Below are 26,588 nucleotides of genomic sequence, written 5' to 3' on the forward strand. Positions count from 1 at the left end.
GAGCTGGGGTACAGGCCAGAGATGCAGGGGGTGAGAGGATTCACCAGAGACAGAGTGGGGAGCAAAGCAGGCAGATGTACTGAAATACACTGCTGAGGGGAGCAGTGGGCCAGACAGGAGAGGTCTGCTGCGCCATGTGGGTCATCTCTCTGGCTGGGGATCGAACTCTTGCTACAGTGGCTGGGGATAGCTTCACAGTGCTGTGTCTTAACCCCTTGAGCCACCAGGAAGGCCCACCAAAGGATTTTTAAGACGAACCTTACCAAATCTTAAAGTGGAAACCTCACATTTCAGATGAAGCAAGTGCAAGTGGCTCCACTCTGGTGACCCACACCTGTCATTTTGAAAGAGACAGGTGCCCAAGCTCTGCCTAGAGATTTCAAGTCAGGATGCCTGTGGTGAGGCCAGAAAAAAGCCACTGGTGATGTGAGGTCCGTCCAGAATTAAGAAGCACTGGCTTAAACCCTATACCCGTAGTATAGCCCACCTCCAACCTGTTCACCCTCCAAAAACATTCCCAAAAAACATTCCCAGGGCCAAGACCAGTCCCCCATGGGTGAGTCACACAGGATTCCGCCAGGAACTCTAGCTCCCCTAAGAGTTCCTGACTGTGAATTCCTCACCAAGTCTCCACTCGCCCCTCAGCCAGGGCATAAAAACAGGAGGATTTCCTCAAAACACATTTATTTTGAGATAATTTGCCAAAGGAATCCTTTTGATTGGATTTGATTCCTGTGATCCTTCCCTGTAACTCAGCCAAGAACAATGTCCAAGCAGAGGGGCTGATTTGCTGGCATGTCTTCAGCAGCTCAGTCAGGTTCCCCAGGTCCAGAGCCCCCCTCCAGAGAGACCAAGTCCATCGCCACACTCCCGCCCCTTCTCAGGGCCTGTTCCTCCAGAGCCATCCATCTTTCTGCCAGATTCTGAATGCTCCATCTTCAGCCCTCTGACCAGGCAATGAGGCTGGAGGTCAACTGGAGGGTACGGGGTTCCTGAAATAGTTGGTGGGGTACTCAGGAGGCACGGGGAGAGAGTTTCTGCGACTGCTGAGAATGAAGGGAACACTCCTTTCTTTTCAAAAAGCTTGCATTGTTTGGGGCACCCCCCAAGCTGACTTCCCTTCAGGTGGCATTGACCTTAGAGAAGGCCGAACTGGGTGCTGCAGGGAAGGGAAGAAAGAAACAAAGGATGTTTGTAAGAAGAAATTCAAACATGACAGTTAGTGTTCACTGAGCTCTTCTATGAATCTGGCCCAGTTCTCGTTTCACATGCACCATCTTGATTGGTTCTCACCACCTGGGAGGGAGGTATTATTTATTCCCATTTTAAGGATGAGGAAACTGAGGCTCAGAGAGGCTAAGTTATCTGCCCTAGATCACCCAGCTTCTAAGTCACAGAGTCAGGATTTGGACCCAGGTCTGTCTGATTCCAAAGCCTGTGACCTTAAACCACTGACATCTAAAGCCTCGGAAAGAGGGCACACCAGTATGCCTTCACTGGAGTAAATTTAATCAAATCAACAAGAAAAAAATCAAAAGTTCCTTATTACTCTGCTCCCTCTCCACTAACACATTTGTACCGGAAGTCTCCAACAAGTGGCCTGCAGACCAGAATTCACCTGCACGCTTGTTTAATTTGGCACAGCAGGTTTTAAATGAACTTGAGCAGCCCCTGAAGGCCTTTGGGTTTGTGGCCTTGGCCTTTCATCACACTGACTTTCTTGGATCTGTTTCAAGAAGACAGAAGGGCTATTTTCCACGGGGTTTAAATCACAGGCACATATCACTGAACCAGGGAAGGTAGATTTGAAGGAGATTCACACCGAGGTCATCTCAGCTCATAGACTTTTTGCAAAAGTCTGTCCCCAGGTGGGAGACACAAGCAACTGTATCAGCAGGTCTCCCATGGCATTCCCATAGTATCACGTGACAGCAATGGTGTAAGGATGAGGGGAAAATGGCTCCATTCAGCTGCAACTTGGGAGGGAGGTACTGTTGTCCCCGGGGTGGAACCAGGCCAGGTCTCCGACCTCACACTTCCCTGGCTTCACAACCTTTCCTGGCTGCGATCATCTGGGAGTCATGTGTCCACCGTACTGGGGCGACAGGAACAAACACAAGCCATTATCTCACAAACAGAGGAGGCCAGCCTTCCTGGATCCAGCCAAACACTGCACCTTTGCTGGCCTGGGTGCCTATCTACAAATAGCTGTGTCTTACAGCTCACTCCTTTTGTCCCTGCCACTACTCACTACATGCCAGGTGGCCTTTCTAAGTGCCATATAACCCCGGGGAGCTGAGCAAAGAGAACACAGGCATCAGGCTCCCTGTTATTATTTGAAATTTGGCATGTAGCCTGCCTGGGGTTATGTTATATCAAGGTATATAAATCACAGAATTTAAGAAAAAATTAAGAGTTGGAAGAGGCCTGTTGATAGAAAGGAAAATAATCCTTGCAACACAAGCCTTGTCCAGGAATCTGCTGGCACCTTCTTTACTAGACTGTGTTTAACTGATGAGGCAGACACACTTTGCCTGACTGATGAAAGTGCCTCTTTTTACCAATAAAATTAACCATCTCAAGCCCCACTGTCCCTTAATACTCGAGGAAAAGATGTAATATTACTCTTCTGTCCAACAGAGCTTCAGCTTCTCAGATGTCCCCACTACTTACAAAAAATCTACTGAGCACAAATCTCTGCCCTCAGCAGTGACCTCCCCAGGTGACCTAGCCACATCCACCACCCACAAGTCCACCGTATCCTTCCCAGCACCTTCTCCCACCTCCAGACATCTACGTCAGCGGGCCCAGAACTACCCTCACCATAGTCATGTACATGGCTTCTGATTTTCCACTTGGTTCTTCTTCCTCGGGCACCATGGGTATTATTGGGGAGTAAACGTGCTTCTGGTCGGGGAAGAAGGGAGAAATGGTATTAAAGTTCCTAAAAAGCTGCACATCTTACATGCAAGAGAAAAAGCCATCATCTACTATGGCGTCAGTCACCAAAACTGGTAAGTTCAGAGGGTTACTAAATGCTAGAGAGCGACCATCAATACTGATAATCCAGTCCTCCTAAAAACTAACAAAATTCATTTATCAGTGAACAGCAAATTCATTGCTTCAACAGCCAAACATTTTTGTTCAAATGGGTGTTGCAAGAGCAGCAGGGAATCCTTATCTTGCCAAACAATTTGTATTCTGTGATGATTTCCTATTAATTGGAGGCACGGCAGGGTGGTATTAGTCAGCAACTAATTATCCTCCTCTGGGGGGGGGTGCTTCTAAGGCAGGGAAAGCCCTCACTGAGGCTTTGTGGGGCTGGAGGTGCTTTGTGAACCCCATTCCTGTCATTACATGAGGAAGCAACATCACTCAGTGACAAATTCCTGGACTTTGGGAGGCCCCCACTCTATGTTGTGAGAAAATCCTATAAACAGGGCCTCCTCTGGTGGCACAGGCAATGGAGTCCAGTGCTGGGAAGCTGTCCTCAGCCTCTGCAGCGCCGGTTCTATCTGGGCCAGCCAGCGAGGGTCTCACCTGGCGCGGCAGACCTCTCCTGCCACACCCGCTGCTCCCCTCAGCGTGTATTTCGTCAGTCTGCCTGTTCTGTTCCCCGCTCTGTCTCTGGTGAATCCTCTCACCCTCCCACGCATCTAGCCTGTACCCCGGTTCTTGTATAAATAAATAAATCTTAAAAAAAAAATTAAAAAAAAAAAGAAAAGAAAATCCTACAAACAGCCCAGAGATGGAAAGAAAACTATGGAAAAAGGAGCTTTTAAATGTATTTAAAAAAAAAAAGAAAGAAAGACAAAGGAGTCCAAGGAAGTGAGTCCACTCCTCAGTCCCTTATTTATAACTCCATTACAAACTAATATGGAGGGGGAAGTTCTTCTTGGTCCTCTTCTTCTAAGAGAATATTGAATCTCAACCACTAACTCCTCCTTCGCTTCACTCCTAAAGGTACCATAACTCTCCTGTGTATTTACACAGTGCCTCACAGGGCGCGAAGCACTAGCATATCATTGTGCTGTGTAAACTTTACAATAGAGCAAATATGTTGCCCTTATCATTTTACTGATAAGAAAATGGAGTTTCAGGGAGGTGATAGAGCTTGGCTCAAACCCAGACTTTCTGATTCCAAGTACAGTGACCTACCAGAGTGTGCTGCCCCGCTGGATGGCCCTGCCTGCCCCATCCCAGTCACCCTGGGGTGCTCCTACTCCAGTGATGAGGATTTCCAGAGCTTCTCCCCACTTCCCACTCTGTACCTCCAGACCAGACCTTGGGCACATGCTGAGATATGCTGGTGACTAAGACCTGAGAAATGACAGCCACACCCGGTGGATCCTGGCACAGTATCTACTTTACCCTCAAGGGCTCAACAGCAAAATGGTAGCATTTTCTTACCTCTTCTTCAGCTTTCTTTGTGTTCTCCAGGTTTTTTGTGGAAGTTGGTGAACTGCAAGGAAAAGTGTGCGGAATTAACAAGCTAGCACTGCCTATTCAAGAGTGTCTGTGTGAGACACCCACCCCATCCCCCCACCCTTTGCTCTGTAGAGACAGAGTCCTCAGGAGAGAAACGATTCTGTCTAGAGAATCCATCTCTCTAATGGAGAGCAAGAAAGTATTGTGGATATAGTTTGGGCTAAAAAAAAAAAAGCTTCAGCTTCTCTATTCACTCGAACAATTTTCCATCCATAACAACTTCAAGTGAATGAATTGAGCGGGACCCCAGATGAGACTTTTATCATTTCTGAGCGCCAGAGAGATGCACCTCAACCAGCAGGGGGCAGCAGAAGCTCAACAAGACACCAGTTCAAAGGACTCCGGGGACGAGGCCAAGCAGAACTATCCCCACAAACACCAAAGCTGTGACTCTGGCCCCTTCCTTCAATCTCTTGACCATTTGCCCTCAGCATTTGCCATTGAAAAACTGCACTTTTTTTCCTATTTTGACCTAAGCTAGACCTAAAATAAGTCTGAGTTAAAACTAGAAAACTTATATTCTTATCTCAAAATAGAAGTATTTGTATTGTATTTTATGATTATAAAGTTATATATTCTCACTGCAAAAGAATTCAAATAATACAGAAATGTAGAGAATTAGAAATTGAAGTTCCAGTAAACTCCCTACCCCTATGGGAGCTGCCTTTTCCTTTATCCCAAATACCACTATTGATATCTTAGAATTACCCTTTCAAACCTGTCTCAATGCAAGCACCCGAAAATATATTTCCTGTACATGCTACTGAAGTGAGCACTGTGTAATTTTCTAATTTATAAACATACATTACACTCTGTATCTACACTACTACTCCTTGGGCATCTTTCCATGCTGTTGCATTGAATGGACTACTAACCCACTGAGTTATTATCTTTCTGGAAAAAACTGAGGATGATTCCAAATTTTTACTGGAATCAGTGCTACTGAGAACATGTCTGTGCACAAATATCTCAACATATCAACCTGATTATTTCTCTAGAATAAACTAGGTCACATGGAAATGCTGCCCTTGCTTTTGAGAGGAACTGAGGCTCAGATGAGGAAGTGAGCAGATATGGAAGCAGGTTGTCTAATTCTTGGGTCTGTGCTGTCTGCATGTTCAGAGCTAAGATCCTCAGAGAGGTCAAATGGTCAAAAACCAAACCAGAGAGTGGGGAGAGAAGGGGCAGCTGGGGGAAGCGCAAAAGCAGAGCAGACACGCACTTTCTGTAGAAGCCACGTTCTAAGCAGAAAGGAGACTGGAAAGGCAGCATTGCTTAGCCTTCGTGGGAGTCTTTCCCTACTGACCCTATTTCAACACAAGAGTCAGTCTGCCCTGGCAGCTTATTTCATCAATCATTGGATAAACAGCCAGTGAAACACTAGCACCACGTCAGAGCATCTGAGCGATACTGGGAAAGCTACTGATGAAATCCAAGCCTTTAAAAACACCTTCCAACAATAAATAATTTGGAGCCTGAGAGCATCCATTAGAAAAATAACCTCTCATGATCACAATGTGGTCCCTTGAAGCCTCTGACAACGCTCAAGATTGGAGTTTCTATAGGAAGCGTACAGTGTGGACAAAGCAAAAACCATGTCTCTCATAGTTTTTGCCTAAGATTTATACTCTTAATTATTCTCCACTTAAACCGTAAGAGCTGGTAATCTTTGTGAAATACCAAAATGAGCTAGGATGCTGTGGGAATGTGCCAGGCCATTCAGGAGCACAGTGAGTAAAGCGCTGAGGGGTGGGGGGGTGGGAAGGGAGTGTCACTATGGAGATGATGTCCAGTGTGACATTAGGAGACCTATCTGTGGCCACAGATGATGCTATTTTAAAAAAGCCCTTTCTGTGAAAATGGCAGTTAGAGCCTGATCACTCTCTTCCACTTCAGGTTAAAGGCAGTCATGCACCTCCAGCCCCCCAACTCAAAGGGTTCGTGCAGCTCCGCACCTCATGCTTATGTGGGTCCTCTTCATAATCAGTATCAACACAGAGAGCAGCAGGATGGTGGCGCAGATGATCCCCACAATGGTCACCAGCTGGCCACCAGCCAGGATCTCGGATTTGGGCAGTCCTGATGTCACCAGTCCTTGGGAAAGGAGAAAGCAATGAGAGGGCCTCATTATTCCAGAAAAGGGCTGAGACAGAACCCCAGGATTCCTACAAGTCAGGTCAGAGAGTGGGGGATAAGGCCAGACCACACCCCAGGATGAAATATTGGACTTCAGTTGTCCCCAGTAGATTGAGAACCAATGTCTGACTCCCCTTACACACCCCTAACATGTCGATTAAGGTAGGTGGGAGGAGGGAGAGCCCCTCCTAATGAAAGTAGAGTTTCCTTTCATATTAACAATATGAAATGTGGTTTGTTGAATGACAGACTTTAAAAAAATATATTTATGCATGCATGCATGCAAGAGATGGGGTACAGGCCAGAGATGGGGTTGGGGGATAGAGGATTCACCAGAGACAGAGTGGGGAACAGAACAGGCAGATTGAAGTACATTGCTGAGGGGAGCAGCAGGAAAATCAGGAGAGGTCTGCTGTGCCATGTGGGTAGCTCCCTGGCCAGCTGGGGATCGAACTCGTGCTGCAGAAGTTGCTGATAGCTTCATAGGTTGCGTCTTAACCCCTTGCACCACCAGGGAGGCCCCAGAAATAACAGACATTTTAAAGGTAGCTGATGTCTCAATGGGGAAGGTGTTTCTGAAAGACCCTATGCAGAGCACCCAGCCACACAGTCAGGATACCAAGCAGGGCCTTCAGAGGTGCTCCCTCACCCCTCCCTCATTTCCTCAATTCATTCTAAATACACACAGCAAGTACCTCTGCGTTGCCAGGCAGCACTGGGCATGGAGGGTACAAAGGCAAATAGTGTGTGGTCCCTGCCTCCCTTCAAGAAAGGGGACACACGTAAACATAAAACCACACACTACTAGAGACGCTGAGATCAACAGCACTCAGAGCACCAAGGGCACAGAGAAAAGGGTAGTCAATTCTAGGGAGCAGAGGGTGAGAATTTGCCAGTAGACATCTTAAGTTTAAGCTGAGTCTTAAAAGAAACACCAAGTTTCATGGGCAGACAGCCTGGAAAAGGCCACCGGCCTTTATGCACCAGGTCTCTGTGGTGCTCTTGGAAACTAGGAATAGCTCCAGGGATCTGGCTTAAAGGTTCTATTTGTGGTAGGAGATTAGACTGGAGAGATAAAAGGGGCTCCATCATGAAAGACCTTGATTTTGGACCAGGAGTTAGCTTTTTTCCTGTAGGCAATGGAATGACTGAAAGACTATAAAAGGAAGAGAGAGTTTAGATCAGTGATTTAGAAAGATGGCACAGATAATTGCAGGAAGAATGAGAAAGGTGATTGGGAATAAAAGCTAAGACTGCGTAGGGACAAGCCAGAGATGTGACAGCAGAACTAAGGTGGTGGTGATGGACTGACTGGAAAGGATTCAGAGTGAGTACAGAGAGGACGGGACATGCCTGGTAAACAGGGAGACACAGGGAAGGGAAGAGTCAATTCCAACTCCGTGGGCATCCAGTTAGATAACTGTGTAGCTGGTGGTGAGGCCGGGGGATGGGCTGGGGAAAGGTATGCTGGGGCAGGTTCAAATATATGCATTTGAGTATTTGTAGCATATATGGGTGAAGCTGACCTTTACAAATATATATAAAATTGTATATAAGTATACACATAATATTGTGTCCAACACAGGATTATGTGCAATATTATATCCAGGATTACTGAGGAAAAGTAAGCTGAGGATGGACAATTAGAGTACCTTTGTGATCGGAGCTACCTAGGGTAGAAGCGGAAGGCGGGAGGCAGTGCACTGAGGTGTTAGTGGCAGACGAGCCGGGAGACACCAGGATAGCCTTTGCATCAGCAACTGGCTCTATCAAGAAAGATATTGTTGATTGTGGTGAAGGTTATACAACTCTAAGTATACAAAAAAAACCACTGAGTGGGGTATATGGTTTGTGAGTTGTATCTCAATAAAACTATTTTGAGAAAAAGGGTCAGGAGGAGAGCGATAGTAAGCAAGGACACGGGAGACAGAAGAGTGTTATCTGCGTGCTGAAGGCAGAAGCAAGTGAGAGCTTAAAGGGCCACGTTGTGCAGCTCCCGAGGAGAAGGAGAGTGTGGCCCCTGAGGGTGGGGTTCTGATAAGCCCCTCACAGAAGGGAGCTCAGGATGGCAAGGGAGAGAGATGGGTGGGAGCAGATGTAAACGTGCTGTGAGCATGAGGGCTTGCCAGCTGAATGAGCTCCCACTAACGGCCTATGTTTTTTCTGTGAAGTGGAAGTAAGACTTCTAAGAATAAAAAAACCCACAGGCCTGCTTCCTTCTCCACCTGGGACCCTTTGCTATTATTCTCCAAGCAACCACAGTCAGCCCTTGATGGCTCTAGAGAGGCAGAGTCCATGGGCCACATCCTCACAGCACACTGTGGGTCATTGTTTACTTTTAACCCTCTTCACCTCTCTCAGTCCACACGACTGAGTCTTTTCTTACACACCACTGGTTTTAACACACAGCATTTGCCAGAATACAGACCCTTTGATCACAAAACCCGTCTCTTTTAGTCCTGGCCCCTTCCTGTTTTCTCTCTGTTGCTTGCTCTCTCACCAGCTCAGGATCAGTTTTCCTTCCACTGCAGAGCATAACAGCATCTCCTGAGAGCCAGTAAAAATGACTTTGGACAGCAACTCCCATCCATTTCCAAGCTCCCATAAGTCAGTAGATCACATGGCAATGAGTGAGGTCTGGCAGAGGCCTGGTGTTCACTAAATATTAGCTCCATCCTCCCTGACCTACCAGCAGGGCCAGAGCTAGGGGCAGCGAATCTCAAGAAACATCACTCTCAGGGTCGTCTAAGTCCAGGGTCAGCCCCTGAGAGAGATGCCTTCTTCAGTGCTTCACCCTAGAAGCCTGTCTGGCCTCACCCTAGTCTAGAGCACCTACCAGCTAGGAACCCCCTCATCTCTCCTCAGCCAAGTGTTACATACTTTGGGACTCTTTCAGGATCACATGCAGCATAATAGTTTTCTTGAATTGCTTGTTCCCCATGTAGATTCTGCAGGTGTAGTTTCCTCGGTCAGACTCCTTCACTCCTTGGAGCATGATGGAGCCACCATTGTGGGAAGGGTCCCCCACCAGGCTTACGCGGTTCTGGAAGCGGCCCCAGGTTTGGGGGTACCCCACAGGTGCATTGGGGTTGGGGTTATAGCGCAACACACTCTCCTCCTAGAAGGGAAAGACAAAAATGTGTGAGACTGCAAGGACTAGGGGGGAGGGGGGATGGAGAAGTGGGGGGAGGGCTCAGGACTAACAAGAACCTGCAGGTGTGGGAAGTAGAGATACTTCCAGGAAGTATCAGAGGGCAGGAAGTCATGCACACACACGCACTGACACACACACAAACACACACCACCACCACCACCACCACCACCACCAGACCAGGAATGACATCCATCTCAAGAGAGAGGTAAGGAGAGTTGGAAGGAGGAATTTTTCACTTTTTTGCATTTCTTCAGTAAAAAGAAATAAAAGTATACCTTCTTTTTTGGTGACATTTGTGCCTGAATTTCCAGTGGGCACCTGAAACATGTCTAGCCCTGAACTTCAAATCTTCCCCCCAAACTGGTTCCTTCTAGTCCACCTCATTTGGGTAAATGGCAATACCTGCTAGGCTGAAAATCATAGTCACTCTGAACTCCTCTCTGTCAACAACTCACATCTAATTCTATACATGCCAAATCTAGAAATACAAGAGATAAAATACATTCTAAATCTTCTCACCCCTCCGCTGTTAGCATTCTGGCACAAGCCACCACCTCTCACCTGCAGCAGTTTCCTTACTTGTGTCCCTGCTTACCCCCAACCCAGTCTATTCTCAGCAGATGAGCCTTTCGAAATATGTTAAATCATATGACTCCTCTGCTCAAAATCCTCTCATGGCCCTGCAGTTCTACGAAAAGCATAAGGCTCTCCGTGATCTTGCCCACCCTTTTCCTCTCTGATTTCACCTTCTACTTGCTCTGCTCTTACTTCCTTGGGTCACTTCACTCCAGCCGCACTGCCCTGCTTGCTGCTCTTTGAGTAATGGCCTATACAGTTTGATTCAGATGATTCTGGGTGGACAAAGGACTCAGGCATCTCACTCAAGCCAATATGAGTAGAGGATACCCTTCACCTTCCCATATACATCATACTGAAGGGTCCTATGTCTGTACTAGAGTTAATACCTTCTAGACCTGGAACAATCTTTCCCCTAGACAAACATCTGGTTCACTCCCTCACTTCCTTCAAACTTTTGCTCAAATGTCACCGTTGACCAACTACATAAATTAACAACCACAACGCCCTGCTTTATTGTTTGTTTCCACAGCTCTTACATGATGAAATGACATGTTATCTACTTATTTCTTGTTTTACCGAGTACGTGCCTCCATCTTACTTTGTAAGTCCCGTATCAGAGCAGGGACTTGAATGTTCACTGCAGAGCCGATACTTAAAAAATACTTGTTAAATGAAAAAAATATTGGAAGTTTTAATAAAGATATGTAATTGTTAATGTTTTTTAAAAGCTCTTAATACAGGAAATGGGTATGCAGACATAAAAAGATGTGAAAAGACCTGGCCTCTAACCTCTTGTGATTCAAATTCACAACTCAAAATGTCAACTCTCATCCTATTTTCTGCCATAATTCACTTAGTGGGTGACATTTAGATACATGACAGGCTCCCAGGGGTGAACCAGAAACCACACTCCACCAAGATGCCACATTTTCTGACCTACTGCATAGTATACAAGTGAGTACAAATGCCTTTTTTATAGGCATGACCTCGAATATATCTTAATGTACAAATGTTAAATCTTTTATAAACTTGGCTCCATAACTTTTATTAATGTATTAATTAAGTTACCTGGGAATGTCCCTCACAACACACCTTGACACTCAAGTACATTATCATGTGAATGTGGAGCCCCACCAGTCAGTGAGCTATTGTGTATCTACTGCTCCAGCATTCCCATGAAACACTCCTCACCCTGGCCCCCAGAATCTACTAATCCCAACACCTGAAGCATGCATGAGACAGAAAATCCCCTCTATCACATAAAAGGGGTGATGTGGCACAAGAGAAAACTCACAAAAGTAACCCAAATAAGAATAATAATGTAATCATTCTTATGCCTAGTCCAGAGCTTTCCCAGCCAGGCCCTGAGTCATCCCCTTGTCTTCTCATGGAGTCTACAAAGAGGAGGAGAGAGAAGAAGAAGGAAACGAAAATGCAGAGGACAAGTCATGTACAAATGCTTTACTCCAACTATCATAGATTCATCTGAACGATGCTAAAAGCTAAGCATTTTCTTCTTCCTCCTTTTCCTCCTCTTCATCTTTATTATCATCTCATCAGTTATTTTTCCACTAGGGACTTGAAGTGGTTCAGTCAAGTGACCAAAAAGTGGTTCAGTCAAGTGACCGAACTAGGAGACAGCTCAGATCCGACAAGCTCCAAAGCCCAAACCATTGCAATACAACAACATGACACCTGATGCCTAGATGCCCCACCTCTCCTGATCCCCCTCTCACCACACTCTCCTGACACCATTGGCCAGAAGCTTCCACTACAATGCTGGTTCCTCCCCATTACCTTGGCACTCCCTTCTGATGAGAACGTCCATTCTACGTTGGTCACACGTTTTTCAGCTGTGCTCTCAAAAACACATCCCATCTGAGTCGGGTCACCCACATGAACTGTGAGCTCTGGAGATAAAATGGTAAATCAAGTCAAACCCAAGGTATAATCTATGTAACCAAAAAACTTCTTCTAGACCAGAGACTCCTTAAAGATACATAGGAGTAAAATAAATGTCACTACTAAATATGTACATGTCTCCTATACAGTTGATTCAGATGATTCTGGGTGGACAAAGGACTCAGGCATCTCACTTAAGCCAATATGAGCAGAGGATACCCTTCGGCTTCCCATATACATCGTACTGAAGGGTCCTATGTCTATACTAGAGTCAACACCTTCTAGACCTCTTTCATCTCTTTCTCCTTTTCCAGAATGCCTTCCATTAGGCCCAATTCTATTTTAAATTTATACTAAAGAAAGTACAGAAACTTTCTTGAATGTTAAAGCCCCTACTTTCTGTTCACCCATTGGAATGCCCATATGTGCTTAACATAAACAGGAAGTGGAAAGTTATATAACTCATTCTTACATATAACCCACTGACTTTCACAGCTGAAAAACTGAATCATTGGGTGACTTTCTCCAAATTCTTTTATTCTTTTTTTACAAGTTCTTTTGGCCTTACTTAGGATTTAGTTCTGGCTACAGTACAGATCACAGGACTCCTTGCTAATTAGGTCAAGACAAAAGTTTTCCTATTGACTTTTCTTTCTGCTTCAACCCCTGCCCCCACTCCTCCAACTGATGCCCCTTCTGGCTTTCCAGCTCTTCTTCCTTCTGCTTAATTGTATAAGCAGCTGACCCCATCACATGTCTACTGCAGAAAAGGTCCCTAAAAAAGAAAACAATTAAAAAGACATTTCTGATTTTTTTAAATAACACTCTATCTACACAGATCAGTCACAAAGTCAACTGGGCAATGAAAGACACAAGCCTCGTTCTAACTGGACAGAGTTCCTTCAAAAGAGCATTAAGCAAAGCTCATGCAGAGGAACAAACACAGAACATAAGCTGACCTTTTCATCCACATTGTTTCCCCGGGAGAACATTAACTTAAGTCCCAGCAGGAAAGACGCACAAAGGGAGTAAAGCAGAAGAGAATATTGTGAACTCTAAACCCTGTGAGGGAGGTTATTTTGACTGCTGTAAAAATCCACTCCAAAAAATACCAGTAGATGAAGATCAACACATTAAGAACTAAACTAAAATGCGGTAATAGCAACCAAACATTCTGAGTCATTTCAATGTACCAGGCGTTATGTCTGACACTTTGTACATAGTCTTCCAGCGAGTCACTACTGTTTTCCGAGATATGCTCTGTTACTCTGACTTAACCGAAGAAAGTAAGAGACCAAAGGGGCATGGCCAGCGAAAGGGGGAGCCTGCTGGTCCACCCAGGCCTGAGCGAAAACAAAGCCCAAGGTTTTTCACTCACTATCCTGTACCACCTCACGTAAGTGGAAGAATGGCTGATTCCAGAGGGAAACTGCAGGAATATTATTTCAATTTTTAAAAATATTGTCTATGGTATTTAAAATAAGAACTGTGGGGCCTCCCCTGGTGGCGCAGCGGTTGAGCGCTGGGTTGCGAAGCTGCCCGCGGCCTCTGCAGCGCCGGTTCGATCCCCGGCTGCTCCCCGGCCACCGCAGGAGGGTCCCACATGGCGCGCAGACCTCTCCTGCCGCCCGCTGCTCCCCTCAGCAGTGTACTTCGGTCCTTCTGCCTGTTCTGCCTCCTACTCTGGCTCTGGTGAATTCTCTCACCCTCCCGCGCTTCTGACTGTACCCAGTGCTTGTATAAATAAATAAATCTTAAAAAAATTAAAAAAATAAAATAAGAACTGTGGGTTAAAGAGTTGAAGTAGTACTACAAATCACTGGATGACTGGACAAATGAAGTCTCATACAGGAGGAGACGCCCTCCATCAAGCAAATTGGATACCTTGCTACTGCCTACTAGGTAAAATTTAGGAGCTGGATCTATTTCCACTCTGACTGGAAAGAAAAATAAATACAAGTTATTCCACTGGCCACTGGGAAAATACCTGTCTACCCCTAAAATTGTTCTAGTCTCTTTCCACAGATTCTTCAGTTCTGGAAATTGTCTCCCCTTGCAGCAGGCCTTCCTATATCTCTTCTCAGCAGCATAGGCATCCATCTCAGAGGCTGTGCTGATACGGACAAGCGTTCATCATGACTTTAGTGGACAAAGCAGAAAGGGTAGCCCAAAGATAATCCTCAGGGAACATGGCAGCTGATTCACTTCCTCTTCTTAGAGAAACATATTGTTTGGAATCAAAAGAAAAATGCCAATTGAAAAACAAAACAGTAGGAAAAAAATTGGAGAGAGACCAGAGGTCACTTTCTACCATTCCTTCTACAGTCCAATTTTTACAAATCAGATTTAAGTGAGGGAGGCTAATTCAATAACTTACAAGTGTTTATTGATTGCTTATTCTTGCCAGGCACTGTGCCCAGGGCCATTTAGAAAACAAAGAACACAACCCCCAGAGTATGAGGGAAGACACAACTGAACAGGGGTGAGGAGGACAGGGTAGCCCAAAGGAGCTCATTGAAAGAGTGGATGGAAACCAACTACTGGAGAGAGGACAGTCCAGATTCTAGCTCCTAACTGAACTGCACCTTCCTGAGGTCAGATAACTCCTTCTAGCTCACACTTTTTTTTTTTTAAGATTTATTTATTTATGCATACAAGAGCTGGGGTACAGGCCAGAGATGTGGGGGGGGGGTGAGAGGATTCACCAGAGACAGAGTGGGTACAGAACAGGCAAACTGACATACACTGCTAAGGGGAGCAGCAAGCAAAACAGGAGAGGTCTGCTTTGCCATGTGGGTAGCTCCCCAGCCAGTCAGGGGATCGAGCTCCTGCTGCAGAGGCTGAGGACACCTTCACAGTGGGGTGCTTAACCGCTTAAGCCACCAGGGAGGTCCCGTCTAGCTCACACTTTTAAAGAATGCATCTATTTCTGTAGTTTTCAAACTTGTTTAAAGCAGCAGAATTCTTCCTTCAAACAAAGCCTTACTAGCATCACAAAGAATAAAAAACAGGGGGGTTAAATTCTGGTCACAGAGGGGAGTGGAATTCAGGTCACAGAGGCAGGTGGAAGCATGAGGTCTTCCCTGCCTGCTTCTCCATCAACACCCTACCCTGAACTCACCCTTTATGCAGCCTACAAGGTTCCTTGCACCCTGAGGGCTTACAGAGCACACACACCGTGAAAACCACCAGTCTACAGAAGCCACTGCCTCCACTTACAAATGGGAAAATAAGGTTCAAAGAAGTTAGAGAGATCTGCCTAATTCTTTTACAGCTCCAAAAGACTTCACGTAGTTATCCACAAAATATGGACATTGCCTCCATGTGGATAATTGATGGGAAGAAACTGGACTTTGGTCACAGGTGCCAGGTTCTAGTACCAGATGTGCCATTTAGTAAAACAGTGAGCTCGGGCAAGCAAGTCACTGAAGCTCTCAAAGCCGTAGTTACCTATCTGTGGATTGGAAAGAACCAATACTCCCTTTGTAGCATTTTCATGAGGATGAAATATATTGAGTAAAATAATTACTGTCATTGTTTTATCTAAAGAGCACCATTCGTGAGGAGTGTCTCCTCCTCCGCATTTGCTCAGCACAACCACTTCCCCGCCCCTTCTGCACGTTAAATCTCTAGGGAAGCACCAAGGTACCTCTGGGCTCCTCAGGCAGCACGTGCAGCACCACGCTCCGTTTCAACACCTCACTCTCCATTTCCAGGCGGATTTCACAGGTATAGGTCCCCTGGTCAGCTTCCTCCACATTTTGGAGCAGGAGAGAACCGTCGTGGTGTAAGATGTCCCCCACCAAGAGGGTCCGATTCCGGAAGCGGCCCACAGACACACTGAGGTTGGAGTAGTAGTACAGCACGTAATCCTCCTGGAGGGAAAATCTAAAGTCAGTGGTTCCAGACCTGGGAGTCTGGATTCAAAAGATCCTGTTCTGTGGGGGCAGCAGTGTCACCGCCATCATCCTAACAGCGATTAAAGAGCACTTTGTGCCCAATTAATGACCAGCACATGCCAGGCACTACTCTATAACTGTTATAAGGCTCTGGGGCTCATTTTACACAAAGACATCTGGAGAGACAGGGTCCCTATATGTGTATTTCTTACAGTTTAAGATAAGAGGAAACATAACTTTTGAAAACTATCTCCTGCCTCCACCCTATTTTCTGCCACGGCCCCTGAATTAGATGCCATTCAAAGGCATGATGCAACCCTACAAGCTGGCTGGTGGCAGGAGTGCGGGCAAGTTGGCTGCCACTCCTCTTCCTTCTGTCCTCCTCAGGCAGCATATCATAAGGAATGAGGAGGAGTCAATGGGAATGGTTTATGGGCTGGGAGGGGAAGAATTCTTATTTCAACTTATACCATATAAAAATTTGAGTGAGAATAGCATTATAGGGAAAACATGCTCTGAGCTAGAAAAACAATCTATTTCATTTGCAAGCACTGGCATTTTACTGGACATATTTCATTACTAACGACATATCTCATAAATGATCCTGACATACTATTGGAGCAGCTGAGCCCTGTGCCTCTGGGCCCTCAGAGCAGCCACCACCGCCTCCCAGGCTGAGTGCAAATGGAGTTTTTTTCCCACCAGGATGAAGGGCCAAACTCGACCCCCTGATGTCCAGACACCCAAGAAGTCCAGCGGGAATGCATCCTGAGTGAGGGGGCTGAGGAAGGGAGTAAGCTGAGTGGCCATTTTGTGAGCCTTTAAAAAGAAGCAATGCACACAGATTTGCTCTATTTTTCACCGGAGTGGCTGCAGAAGCAGCACCAAACCAACTGGGTGGTGGGCCTTCGCCCACCTCCCCCCAGAGCAGGGGAGCCCCCCCCGACCTCAGTAGCAGCAACTTGCCATACCCTGCCCATTTTTGTAACTACAACTCCACCTGGCATCATTGGTTGGTAACTGGGCCTTTCTCCCTCCCCCTCTACCTTATTGATTTAGAATAAATAGGTTTTTTCCTTTTGCTGTACCAAAGGCCCTTTGATTTGCATTTATGGTTGTGGGTGAATGGACCCAGAACTAGAGATAGGTTATGACCCAATAACAGTTTTTAGACCCTTTGCCTGATAACAATACAAGTATCTCCACAGAACCTCTGCTGAGGCTTCATACACTATTTCCTCTTCCAAGGAGCTCCCATGAAAGATGCTCACTCAGCCACGCTGCACCCTGTTAACCCCAACACTTCCAGCATCCGTGAAGGAGAAAGAGTTGATTCCCCAGAATATAAGTGGGCAGTGGAATGCTCAAAGAATGTCTCCATTACTCACCCAAAAAGATGATTGTGATACCATCCTTTTCTCTTCCCCACCTACCTATGCTTCTCCACGAAGGGCAGAAATGGCGGGGCGGGGGTTGCTAAAAGAACTTTATGTGCCTATCTCCCTTTAGCTTCTCAATGACCTGAGAGTGAAGCATTACCACTAGTACAATCACCCTCATTTTCTTTTTTTTTTTTAAAGATTTATTATTTTTTATTTATACAAGCACTGGGTACAGTAAGAAGCGCGGGAGGGCAAGAGAATTCACCAGAGCCAGAGCGGGGAACAGAATAGGCAGAAGAACCTAAGTACACTACTGAGGGGAGCAGCGGGCGGCAGGAGAGGTCTGCGCGCCATGCAGGACCCTCTTCCAGTGGCCGGGGAGTAGCCAGGGATCGAACTATCGCTGTAGAGGCTGCGGGCAGCTTTGCAACCCAGTGCTCAACCACTGTGCCACCAGGGAGGCCCAATCACCCTCATTTTCACAAATGGGGAAGCTGAAATCAATGAGGTTGAGTAACTTTCCCAGCTGATTATACAACCAACAAGCCAAGTTAGGAGGAGGCCCAGTTCTGACAAACTCTAAACTCACGCTCTTGCAACACCATTTCACAGCACCTCTTGACCTGAATCCCTTCTCTCCACACTGTTCTGACACCATTGGCCAGGACCTTGCTGCTACTCCATAGTCATATTACCTCTTCTTACCTTGGCATGCTCTTTCGATGAGAACATCCAGTCTACCTTGATCACACGTTTCTCTTCTGTGCGCTGGAAAACACATTCCATCAGAGCTGAATCACCCACATGGACTGACAGCTCAAGGGAGGAAACAATCACATCACTCAGGCCTGAGGAATAATCTGTAGAAGTCAAAGGCAAGAGGAGGTTATCATTTAGACAAATGCCCTCACCAACAAAAACCTAGTAATCACCTAAACTGTACACCTTCACTCTGCCAGTGACCTAACATGGATGATGTATTCAGAGTCCCCTCACTCGAACCAGGATGGCATTCCCAGGGGGTGAGGAATACCCTGTGGCTAGCCACACAACTCGGGCAGAGAGACCCTGCAATCTTCACACTACACCACAGGCGCTCTGGTCCCCTCCTCTTTACCAGTCCCTTCTTCTTCTCCAGATTTCCTCCCCTTCCCACCCCCAATCACCTTTCTAAAAAAAAAAGAAAAAGAAAAAGAAAAAGAGAAATCCTGAAGTCCCTCCTTTTAGGTCAGAATTTAAACCCCATAAATAGGAAATGTGGGGGACTCTTGCTCTAAGTTTAGCACTGGTTCCTTATCTGAAAAGCCAATTACAGGTAGATTTATTTTTTCTTCCTCTTTTCCCTTTGTTTCATTCCTTTGCAAAAGCTTGTCTCCAAATTTGCCAGTTGAGCTGGCTACAGGGCAGATCCTGACAATTAGGCCACTACAGAGCACAGCTTTCCCCTTGAACTTCTTCCATGCTTGCCTTCTCCCTACTCTACCCCCTCCTCTTCACCCCCAGTTTTCCGTCAACCCTGGCTTCTCAGCTTCTACATGTTTGCACTTGTAGTACACCAGCCATCATCTGCACGGTGCTGAGTCATTTCTTTTTTTACCTAAAGAGACCATCTCTACATGGATACTTCTGTTTCCACAAGACATGCTCTAGCAAAGAGATGAAAACAGCAAGAAAGACACGTTCAGAAGCTGGCCAGGTCATACCACAGGAGAGCCAAGTGATGGCATATGGGAATGTGGCAGTCTTTTCATGCAAGCTGTTGCCCTGAGAGAAAAGCCTTTGCTTCCTGCTCAACAGCAGGCACACACAGTGGGGAAGACAGAAAAGAAAACATAAACTCTAAAGCCTTTGGGGGGAATTATTTTGAAAGAAATCAAAATTAGCTCCAAAAACTATTTGGAATTTTCCTATAAGGAAGAACTGAGCAACGGTTAGGTGGTATAAGAAGCTAATTAAGAGCACTGTATGTGGAATTAAAGGAAAGTTTGCTAAAAAGCAAAAGCAGCAACCAAAGCAAAGAGAAACATATATCTATCTAAAGGGTAAGCTTTGTGGAGAAATGGTTGAAGAAAATGAGGCTTTCACAGAAGAGAAAAACCCCTCCACACAGAAATGCAAAACCACATGATGGCCCCAAGCCACAGAGTGGACAGTTAACTCTCCGGGTAAAAGGACAAAAACCTGCAGACAGCATCACAGACCTCTGAGGAAAGGTCTAAATGCCCTCTGAGATCATTATAACCCTGCTGCCATGAAAAGAATGTTTCTGCTTCGTGCCGTGTGTGTGTGTGTGTGCATGTGCATGCACACACATGTGTCTGCATGTTGTGTACACTCTGCATTGCCTGGACTTAGAGCAAAGGCAATTCTTCCATGCTCTTTGCTGAGTCTGTGCTTTGGTCACTCTCCACGGTTCAAACACCAATAATAATGAAAATAAAAGACTATGAGTATAAATCACCTAACTAATTGATTCTTCCTACAAAACTAGATCTATGGAATAAAGAGAAAAGGAAAAAGGATCAGAAAAGTTAGAATGTCAGAGATGAGCAACAAGAAGCATCCTGAGCTGTTAGGGGACTTTGGCCTGGTCTGAGGAGGTAGCCCACACTTTTGAGAAAGAAGTGGAGCTTAAGGGGGAACCTGAAGGATAAGAAGCCTTCCGGACAACTGAAGAAAAGTGAAGAGAGAGGTTCTAGGCAAAAGAAACCACCTCGTAATGGAAAAGAGCTCAGTGCATTTGAGGAACCAGTGCACTTAACATGACTAAAGCATGAAACAATTACTGGGATTCTGGGACTCTCTTTGGTAATTTCATTTCCTGATTTGAGTCTAGCTGTGGTTTTAAAGATAACAATTTAAAATACAGGAATGCCAGAGCATAACTTTTTTTGTATCCCATCAGAGAGTCCTAGACCACCCAGTAAGGACCCAAAGGCATTCTGTTCTTAACAGAAACAGAGGAACATTCTGATTTCCAAGAAAGAATGTGCTACCAAGCTTCTAAAACAGCTGTTTCAGGCTAACTGTGAAGTTCCAGGTTAGGGTTTCTGTTTTCAACAAACCAAGGAGAAATGAAAATACACAAAATTGGTTTTGAAAAATGAATGTGGGGCCTCCCCAGTGGTGCAGCAGGTTGAGCACCATGCCGTGAAGCTGTCCGCAGCCTCTGCAGCACCGGTTCGATCCCCAGCCGGCCAGGGAGCAACCCAAATGGCGCGGCTGACCTCTCCTGTCTCGCCCGCTGCTCCCCTCAGCAGTGTACTACAGTCCTTCTGCCTATTCTGCTCCCCGCTCTGTCTCTGGTGAATTTTCTTACCCTCCCCAGCCTCTGGCCTGTACCCCAGTGCTTGTATAAATAAATCAATCTTTAAAAAAAAGGAATTTAAGGGCCTGCCCGGCGGCACAGCGGTTGAGCGCTGGGTTGCGAAGCTGCCCGCAGCCTCTGCGGCGCCAGTTCGATCCCCGGCTGCTCCCCGGCCACGGGAGGAGGGTCCCACATGGCGCACAGACCTCTCCTGCCGCCCTCTGCTCCCCTCAGCAGTGTACTTCGGTCCTTCTACCTGCTCTGCTCCCCGTTCTGGCTCTGGTGAATTCTTTCACCCTCCCGCGCTTCTGACTGTACCCAGTGCTTGTATAAACAAAACAAACAAACAAATAAATAAATAAATAACATGCCTCTATAAAAAAAAATAAAGTCTAAAAAAAAAAAAAGAATTAAAAAAAATAAATAATAAAAATGAATGCATCCTACAAGAAAGCAAATCCCCTACCTTGTTCCTTTGGTGTCTACTTACCCAGTAACAGTGGTATCAGGATGAATATCAGGGGGCAAAACATGGTCCTCCTCTCCATCTTCCAATCTTAAGGGGAAAAGAAGGGGGGTCAGAAAGAAGTGTTGAGGGAAGTTTGTTGATTTAACAAACCAAAAGGAGCCCCTCCATGGGCCAGCCTCTGTCTGAGTTGCTGGGATGCAGCCTGAGCAAGAAAGACAATTTCCTCTCACACATGTGGTTGCATGAGGGGGGTAGGCAGAAAAACTAAGTGAATGCATGAATAAGAAAATAAGAAGCTGATTAAGTGCTCTGATGAAATAAAACAGGGGGTGTTTGTAGAGCCACTGAGGGGGCTGCTTTAGACTGACTATAAGAGAAGATGAAAGTGGTCTTTCAAGAAAAAAGAAAGCAGATAATTGCAAGATACCCTTAAGAAGATAGCCCTGGCTAGTCAAACAAAAAAATGCCAGAGACTCAGATTTTGTTGTGGCCATCATTTCACTATATATGTGAGTCAAGCCATCAAGCTGTGAGCCTTCAACTCAGCCAGGGATATATGTCAATTTTCTCTCAATTAAAATTACAGGATACTCGGCCTGAACTTTGTACTGATCTCTCCAAATTAACTTAAATGACTATTTCTAAACATAATGAATGATCAGGACATGTGGGAAAGGAAACACACAAATAAAGGGGAAATTTTCCACTCAGTTAAGGCATTCACCAAGCTCTTTAACTAAAAGAAGCCACCTGAAAGGTCCACAGTGAGCTTCCCCGCCTCCCCCCAACACCCCTTTTTAGAAAACTTTTTAAGGCAGGGCAGTGTAGATATAACAAGAATTGGACTACAATGGGCAAAAAGCATTTTTTTTTTTAAATTTCTGTATGATCTGCATTTACTTGACTGCATCCACTAGCTCCTGGGAAAGACACCACTGTTTTATACAAGACCCCACAGTTTTCCTAATGAAACAAAAGGAGTGCAAGGAGTTGCAAGGAGTTGCAATTCAACCACCTTGGGCTCCTATCTACTACTGTGGCTGTTGTCAGTCATGATCCCTGCACCCTAACATCCTGCCACTGGAGCAATTCCACCTCAGGACCTGCTAGAAGAAACAGTCTTTTTTTGTGCATTAACATGCAGTACCCTACCTCGCTCTGGGGGGAGTCCAGCATATACAGGGACCATTTTAATTGTAAAAAATTATATGCATGAGATTCCTTGCCTGTATTCTAATCAATAAAATCCTCCATCTGGAAAATCAGTGTCAAACTGTTCAAAGAAGTCCTACCCTAGCTCCCACTTATGCAGGAAAGTCAGTTGACCTTGCTTAACCTCAATTTCCTCGCCTGTAATATGAGAATAAAAATGCAAGGATTAAATATAATCACGTAGATAACAGTGCTATTGAAAAATAGAAAGTATTACCACAAAATCCTCTTTTATCACTGAAAAATCAGATAGGAAACAGAGTTTGTGGCTTTAAAAGACATTTTGGGTTCTGAGATTTCTTTATAGAGATGGCAGGTGATGAGCCAGAATGAACTGGAAACTTTGAAGTTTCAATTTTCCCATTGTAACAATGTAGATAATAATCATACTGACCCAGATATATGGACAGTCACATTAAGTTTTCCCAAACATAAGTCTAATGAAATTACAGTTCTCCCTCAAGATCACCATAACCCTATTTCTGCTCCCTGTCACCAACCTTACTCCACACATACATGGGAGAGGATGACACAGGGCTCCCTTTACAGCATGTCAGAACTTTAACTTATCATATCTGGAACATCTGAGGTTCCTGTTGTATCTGGATCAATTGGTTGCACTCCCTCTTCTGCCCAGCCTACAACTCTCATTTATTCCCTCCAGCAGTGCATCATTTGCATGGAGGAGTCATTGATTTTACATGCTTAACACCAAACCCTATTAAGTCTACATTCTCAAGGGCAGGGTCTGTTTGCGCTTTGTTCTATGGGTGTCCCAGACCTGTGCTACAGCACCAATAAAGTACCTGGTATACACTAGAAAAGTGCGGATGGCACAAAAAGACCATCAAGGTGAAGTCAGCTTAGATGTTCTGCAACTGTATCATTTTATTCTGAGAAAAATGGGACCACCAAAAGATTCTGAATCTAATCACCAAACGTAAGTCATTCAGAGCCACACCCAATTCTAAGAAATGTGCAAACAAACGCATGAGTAGAAGATACCCATTTTCAGACCTAAGTACTCAATTGCACCATTGGAATTCTATATGCATCAATGGAGAAGTAATGATTGAATTGAAAAAGCAGTGAACTGAATTTATTTTTTAAATCTCTTCCTGAGACAGACCTTTTGTTAACTAACTCTTAGATTATTGGGAAATCAGTCAATGCCCCTGAGCCTCATCTTTAAAAGATTGGACTTTTCCGCTGAGATACATAGCACCACATTAGAAGTCAACAGTTGATATGCAATAAACTGGAGAAGGTTATGCCAGGTACCGAGTTTTTTTACACAGTGACCCACTTCATCCTCACAACAACCCTATGAGATTTTACTGACGAGGAAACTAGATACAGGTTGGTGAACTGACTTGCCTCAGAACACATATCAAGTGGCAAGCCAGGATCCACACCCAGGCACACACTGCACTGCCCCTCCTGTAAAAGCAATGACTGCTGTAGAGCAAAGCTTCCCTGGATTACATTTGTCAAAGCAAGATTAATCTGCCCCCCTAACTGAAAGCTCTCCCACACTCTTCACAAACACTCCTCTTCATCGTTCCGATCTCAAGTTAAGTGTCATTTCCTCAGAGAAACCTCTCCTGAACCACTCTTTGTGGGTCAGACCTCCTAGCCACATGATTTCTAATTGTCTATTTATTTGTATGCCCATTTAATTAAAGTCTCCACCCTCACCCCAAGACTACAAGCTCATTGAAGCCAAGAGCTATACCCATATGCCACTATATCTCCGGTGCCAACTCAGCGTAAGGCACAGGGTAACAGCCAATAGCCACTTGTCGCATGTGCTACTAACACCTAGGAGAGTCATTAACCACTCACCACATACTTAACACTTAGTCAAATTTCCTTTTCCTAGTTGGCAAATATTCAGAAATTCTCATCAAACTTCCACATAGTCAGAGTTATATATACATATATATATGCATATATAAAAAACAAATTTCTGAATTTTATATATATGATGAATAGCAATCATTTAAAATCTAACCAAGCAAAAAGCGAGCTCACCCATCGAGTTGAATGGCCAGCTACATCAGGCTGCAGTGGCCAAGGGTGATTCTCTAAAAGTGGCTGAAAGTGTCTCCTGCCATTAGCGCGTTCACCCAGGCCTTGAATCCCAAACAGCTACTAAACTGTGTAAGCTGGCCCACAAATACAGACCAGAGACCAAGCAAGAAAATAAGCAGAGGTTGCTGGTCTGGGCTAAAAAGAAACTCGCTGGCAAAGGGGATTCCCTACTAAGAGGCTACCTATCCTTCGAGCAGGAGTTAAAACCATCTCCCTCCTGGTGGAAAACAAGAAGGCTTGTGACACACATAACATGGACCCCATTGAGCTGGTCAAGCTGGTCGTCTTCTGCCTGCCCTGTGTTGGAAGGTGAGGGTTCCCAACTGCATGATCAAGGGGAAGGCGAGGCTGGGGTGTCTGGTCCACAGGAAAACTTGTACCACTGCTGCCTTCATACAGGATAACTCGGAAATCCTAGCTGAGCTGGTGGAAGTTATCAGGACCAATTACAATGACAGATACACTGACATCTGTTGTCACTGAGGAGGCACCCTCCTGGGTCCAAAACCTGTAGCTCACACGGCCAAGCTGGAAAAGGTGAAGGCTAAAGAAATTAACATGAAACTAGGCTGAGTGAATGTCGTAGCACCTTCTCTACACTGGTCTCCTCTGCCAGTGCCAAAAAAATAAAATCTAACCAAAGCATTCAGATGCACCATAAGCACCTTGATAATAATAGACTCCATTTAAATTTTGCACTTCTACCCTGCTTCCTTCTCCAGATACTAGTTTATCTCCTCAGCAGATGTTCTGGAGACAATTCTGCATCTACTGTTTTGTCCTGAGCTCAAGGCTCTCATAATATAACTCCCAAAAAATATCTTCTATCATTCCTGGAGAGTTGTAAATGCCAGGATTACTTTTCCTGTTATTAGGCTAGAAGAACTGCTATCCTTGGCAAAATTATGACAGAACAGAAACCTTCCAAAAGGAGATTCATGACAATAAGACTAGCACACAGGATGTGAAAGTGACTCCCAAATATTTCAATATTATAAGACAAAATAAGGGAGAGGTACTGCCTCTCAGTAAGAATGTTTGCCCCAGTAAGCACTGAGCAAACATACCGGCATGGCCTTCCCCACTCCATCACCTGCTCTACCCCTAATGCTGAGACCCCTCCACTTACACTTGCCATGGACTCCAGGCTCACAGATGTCTTTAGGTGTATGGGTCCACAAAACCACTCTGAAGCATAAGCCTCTTAAAACGTCTCCTTGTTTTTCCTTCCAAGACCAGTTAATGCAGACAGGGAGGTTATGTGGCTCCTTGTGACACAGTCTAGGTCCTAATCTCTCAACTCTCTATTTGAAGGGAACTATGGAAGTCATCTTGTTTCCTTTTTCAGACTGGGTTATACCTAAACCATCCAACATCAGTCTTCCCGGAGACCAGGATTATGGAGAGGGAGTGACAAGTATGGGCAACAGCCTAGCTCTCTCAGGAGGCATAACTCCCTGACTTTTTAAGGTTAAACACTGGCCTGTCTAGGATTGGAAGAGGGAAAACAGTGAAGGAACAGACCTGCTATGAGTGCAAGGGAAGCGAGACACTCCTCTACCTAAAGCCACAGCTGACTATAAGCTAAAACCATATCATCACCACCACCACCATCATTTACTCGTTTATGGAGAGCAAACCTCACTCTTCTTTTCTCTGAGGATCATAACAGAAGTTACTCCACACTACAGAAATGAAAACTGTTTCCACTAGACTCTGTTCCAACAGTCCTCCTGTGAGGCTGAGTTTTGGCATGTGGCCTCGCCACCCAAAAGGACTGCCTTTAATTAAACCTTCAGAACCAGCATTCTTCTGAGGGAGAAAATTGCAAATCACTGTTTAAGAAATACAGAGTGATTGCTTACCCAAGATGAGTCTGCGTCCAGGAGAAGCACTGCACTGGACTCCCCCACAACTGCAGTTCCCAGGTCCTACTGAAGAGGCTTCTTTCAGCACAGATGGTTAG

The 26,588-nt window shown here is 45.3% G+C and overlaps 1 protein-coding gene and 1 pseudogene across 1 annotated transcript; one reads left to right on the forward strand and one right to left on the reverse strand.

The window, feature by feature from the left end:
• JAML (junction adhesion molecule like) lies at positions 1-26,576 on the reverse strand. The gene is made up of 10 exons (XM_037504273.2): positions 26,488-26,576; positions 21,338-21,403; positions 18,246-18,400; positions 15,909-16,134; positions 12,155-12,267; positions 9,505-9,742; positions 6,444-6,582; positions 4,411-4,462; positions 2,824-2,907; positions 1-1,159 (listed from the first exon to the last, which is right to left on the reverse strand). The coding sequence occupies exons 2-10, from the start codon at positions 21,393-21,395 to the stop codon at positions 1,076-1,078; spliced, it is 1,149 nt and encodes a 382-aa protein (XP_037360170.1). The 5' UTR covers positions 21,396-21,403; positions 26,488-26,576; the 3' UTR covers positions 1-1,075.
• Positions 24,516-25,195, forward strand: LOC119242079 (60S ribosomal protein L7a-like; annotated as a pseudogene).
• Positions 26,577-26,588: the final 12 nt, after the last annotated feature.

This window comes from Talpa occidentalis, unplaced genomic scaffold (assembly GCF_014898055.3).
Source record: "Talpa occidentalis isolate TD23 unplaced genomic scaffold, MPIMG_talOcc4v2.1 talOcc4.12, whole genome shotgun sequence".
NCBI lineage: Eukaryota > Metazoa > Chordata > Mammalia > Eulipotyphla > Talpidae > Talpa > Talpa occidentalis.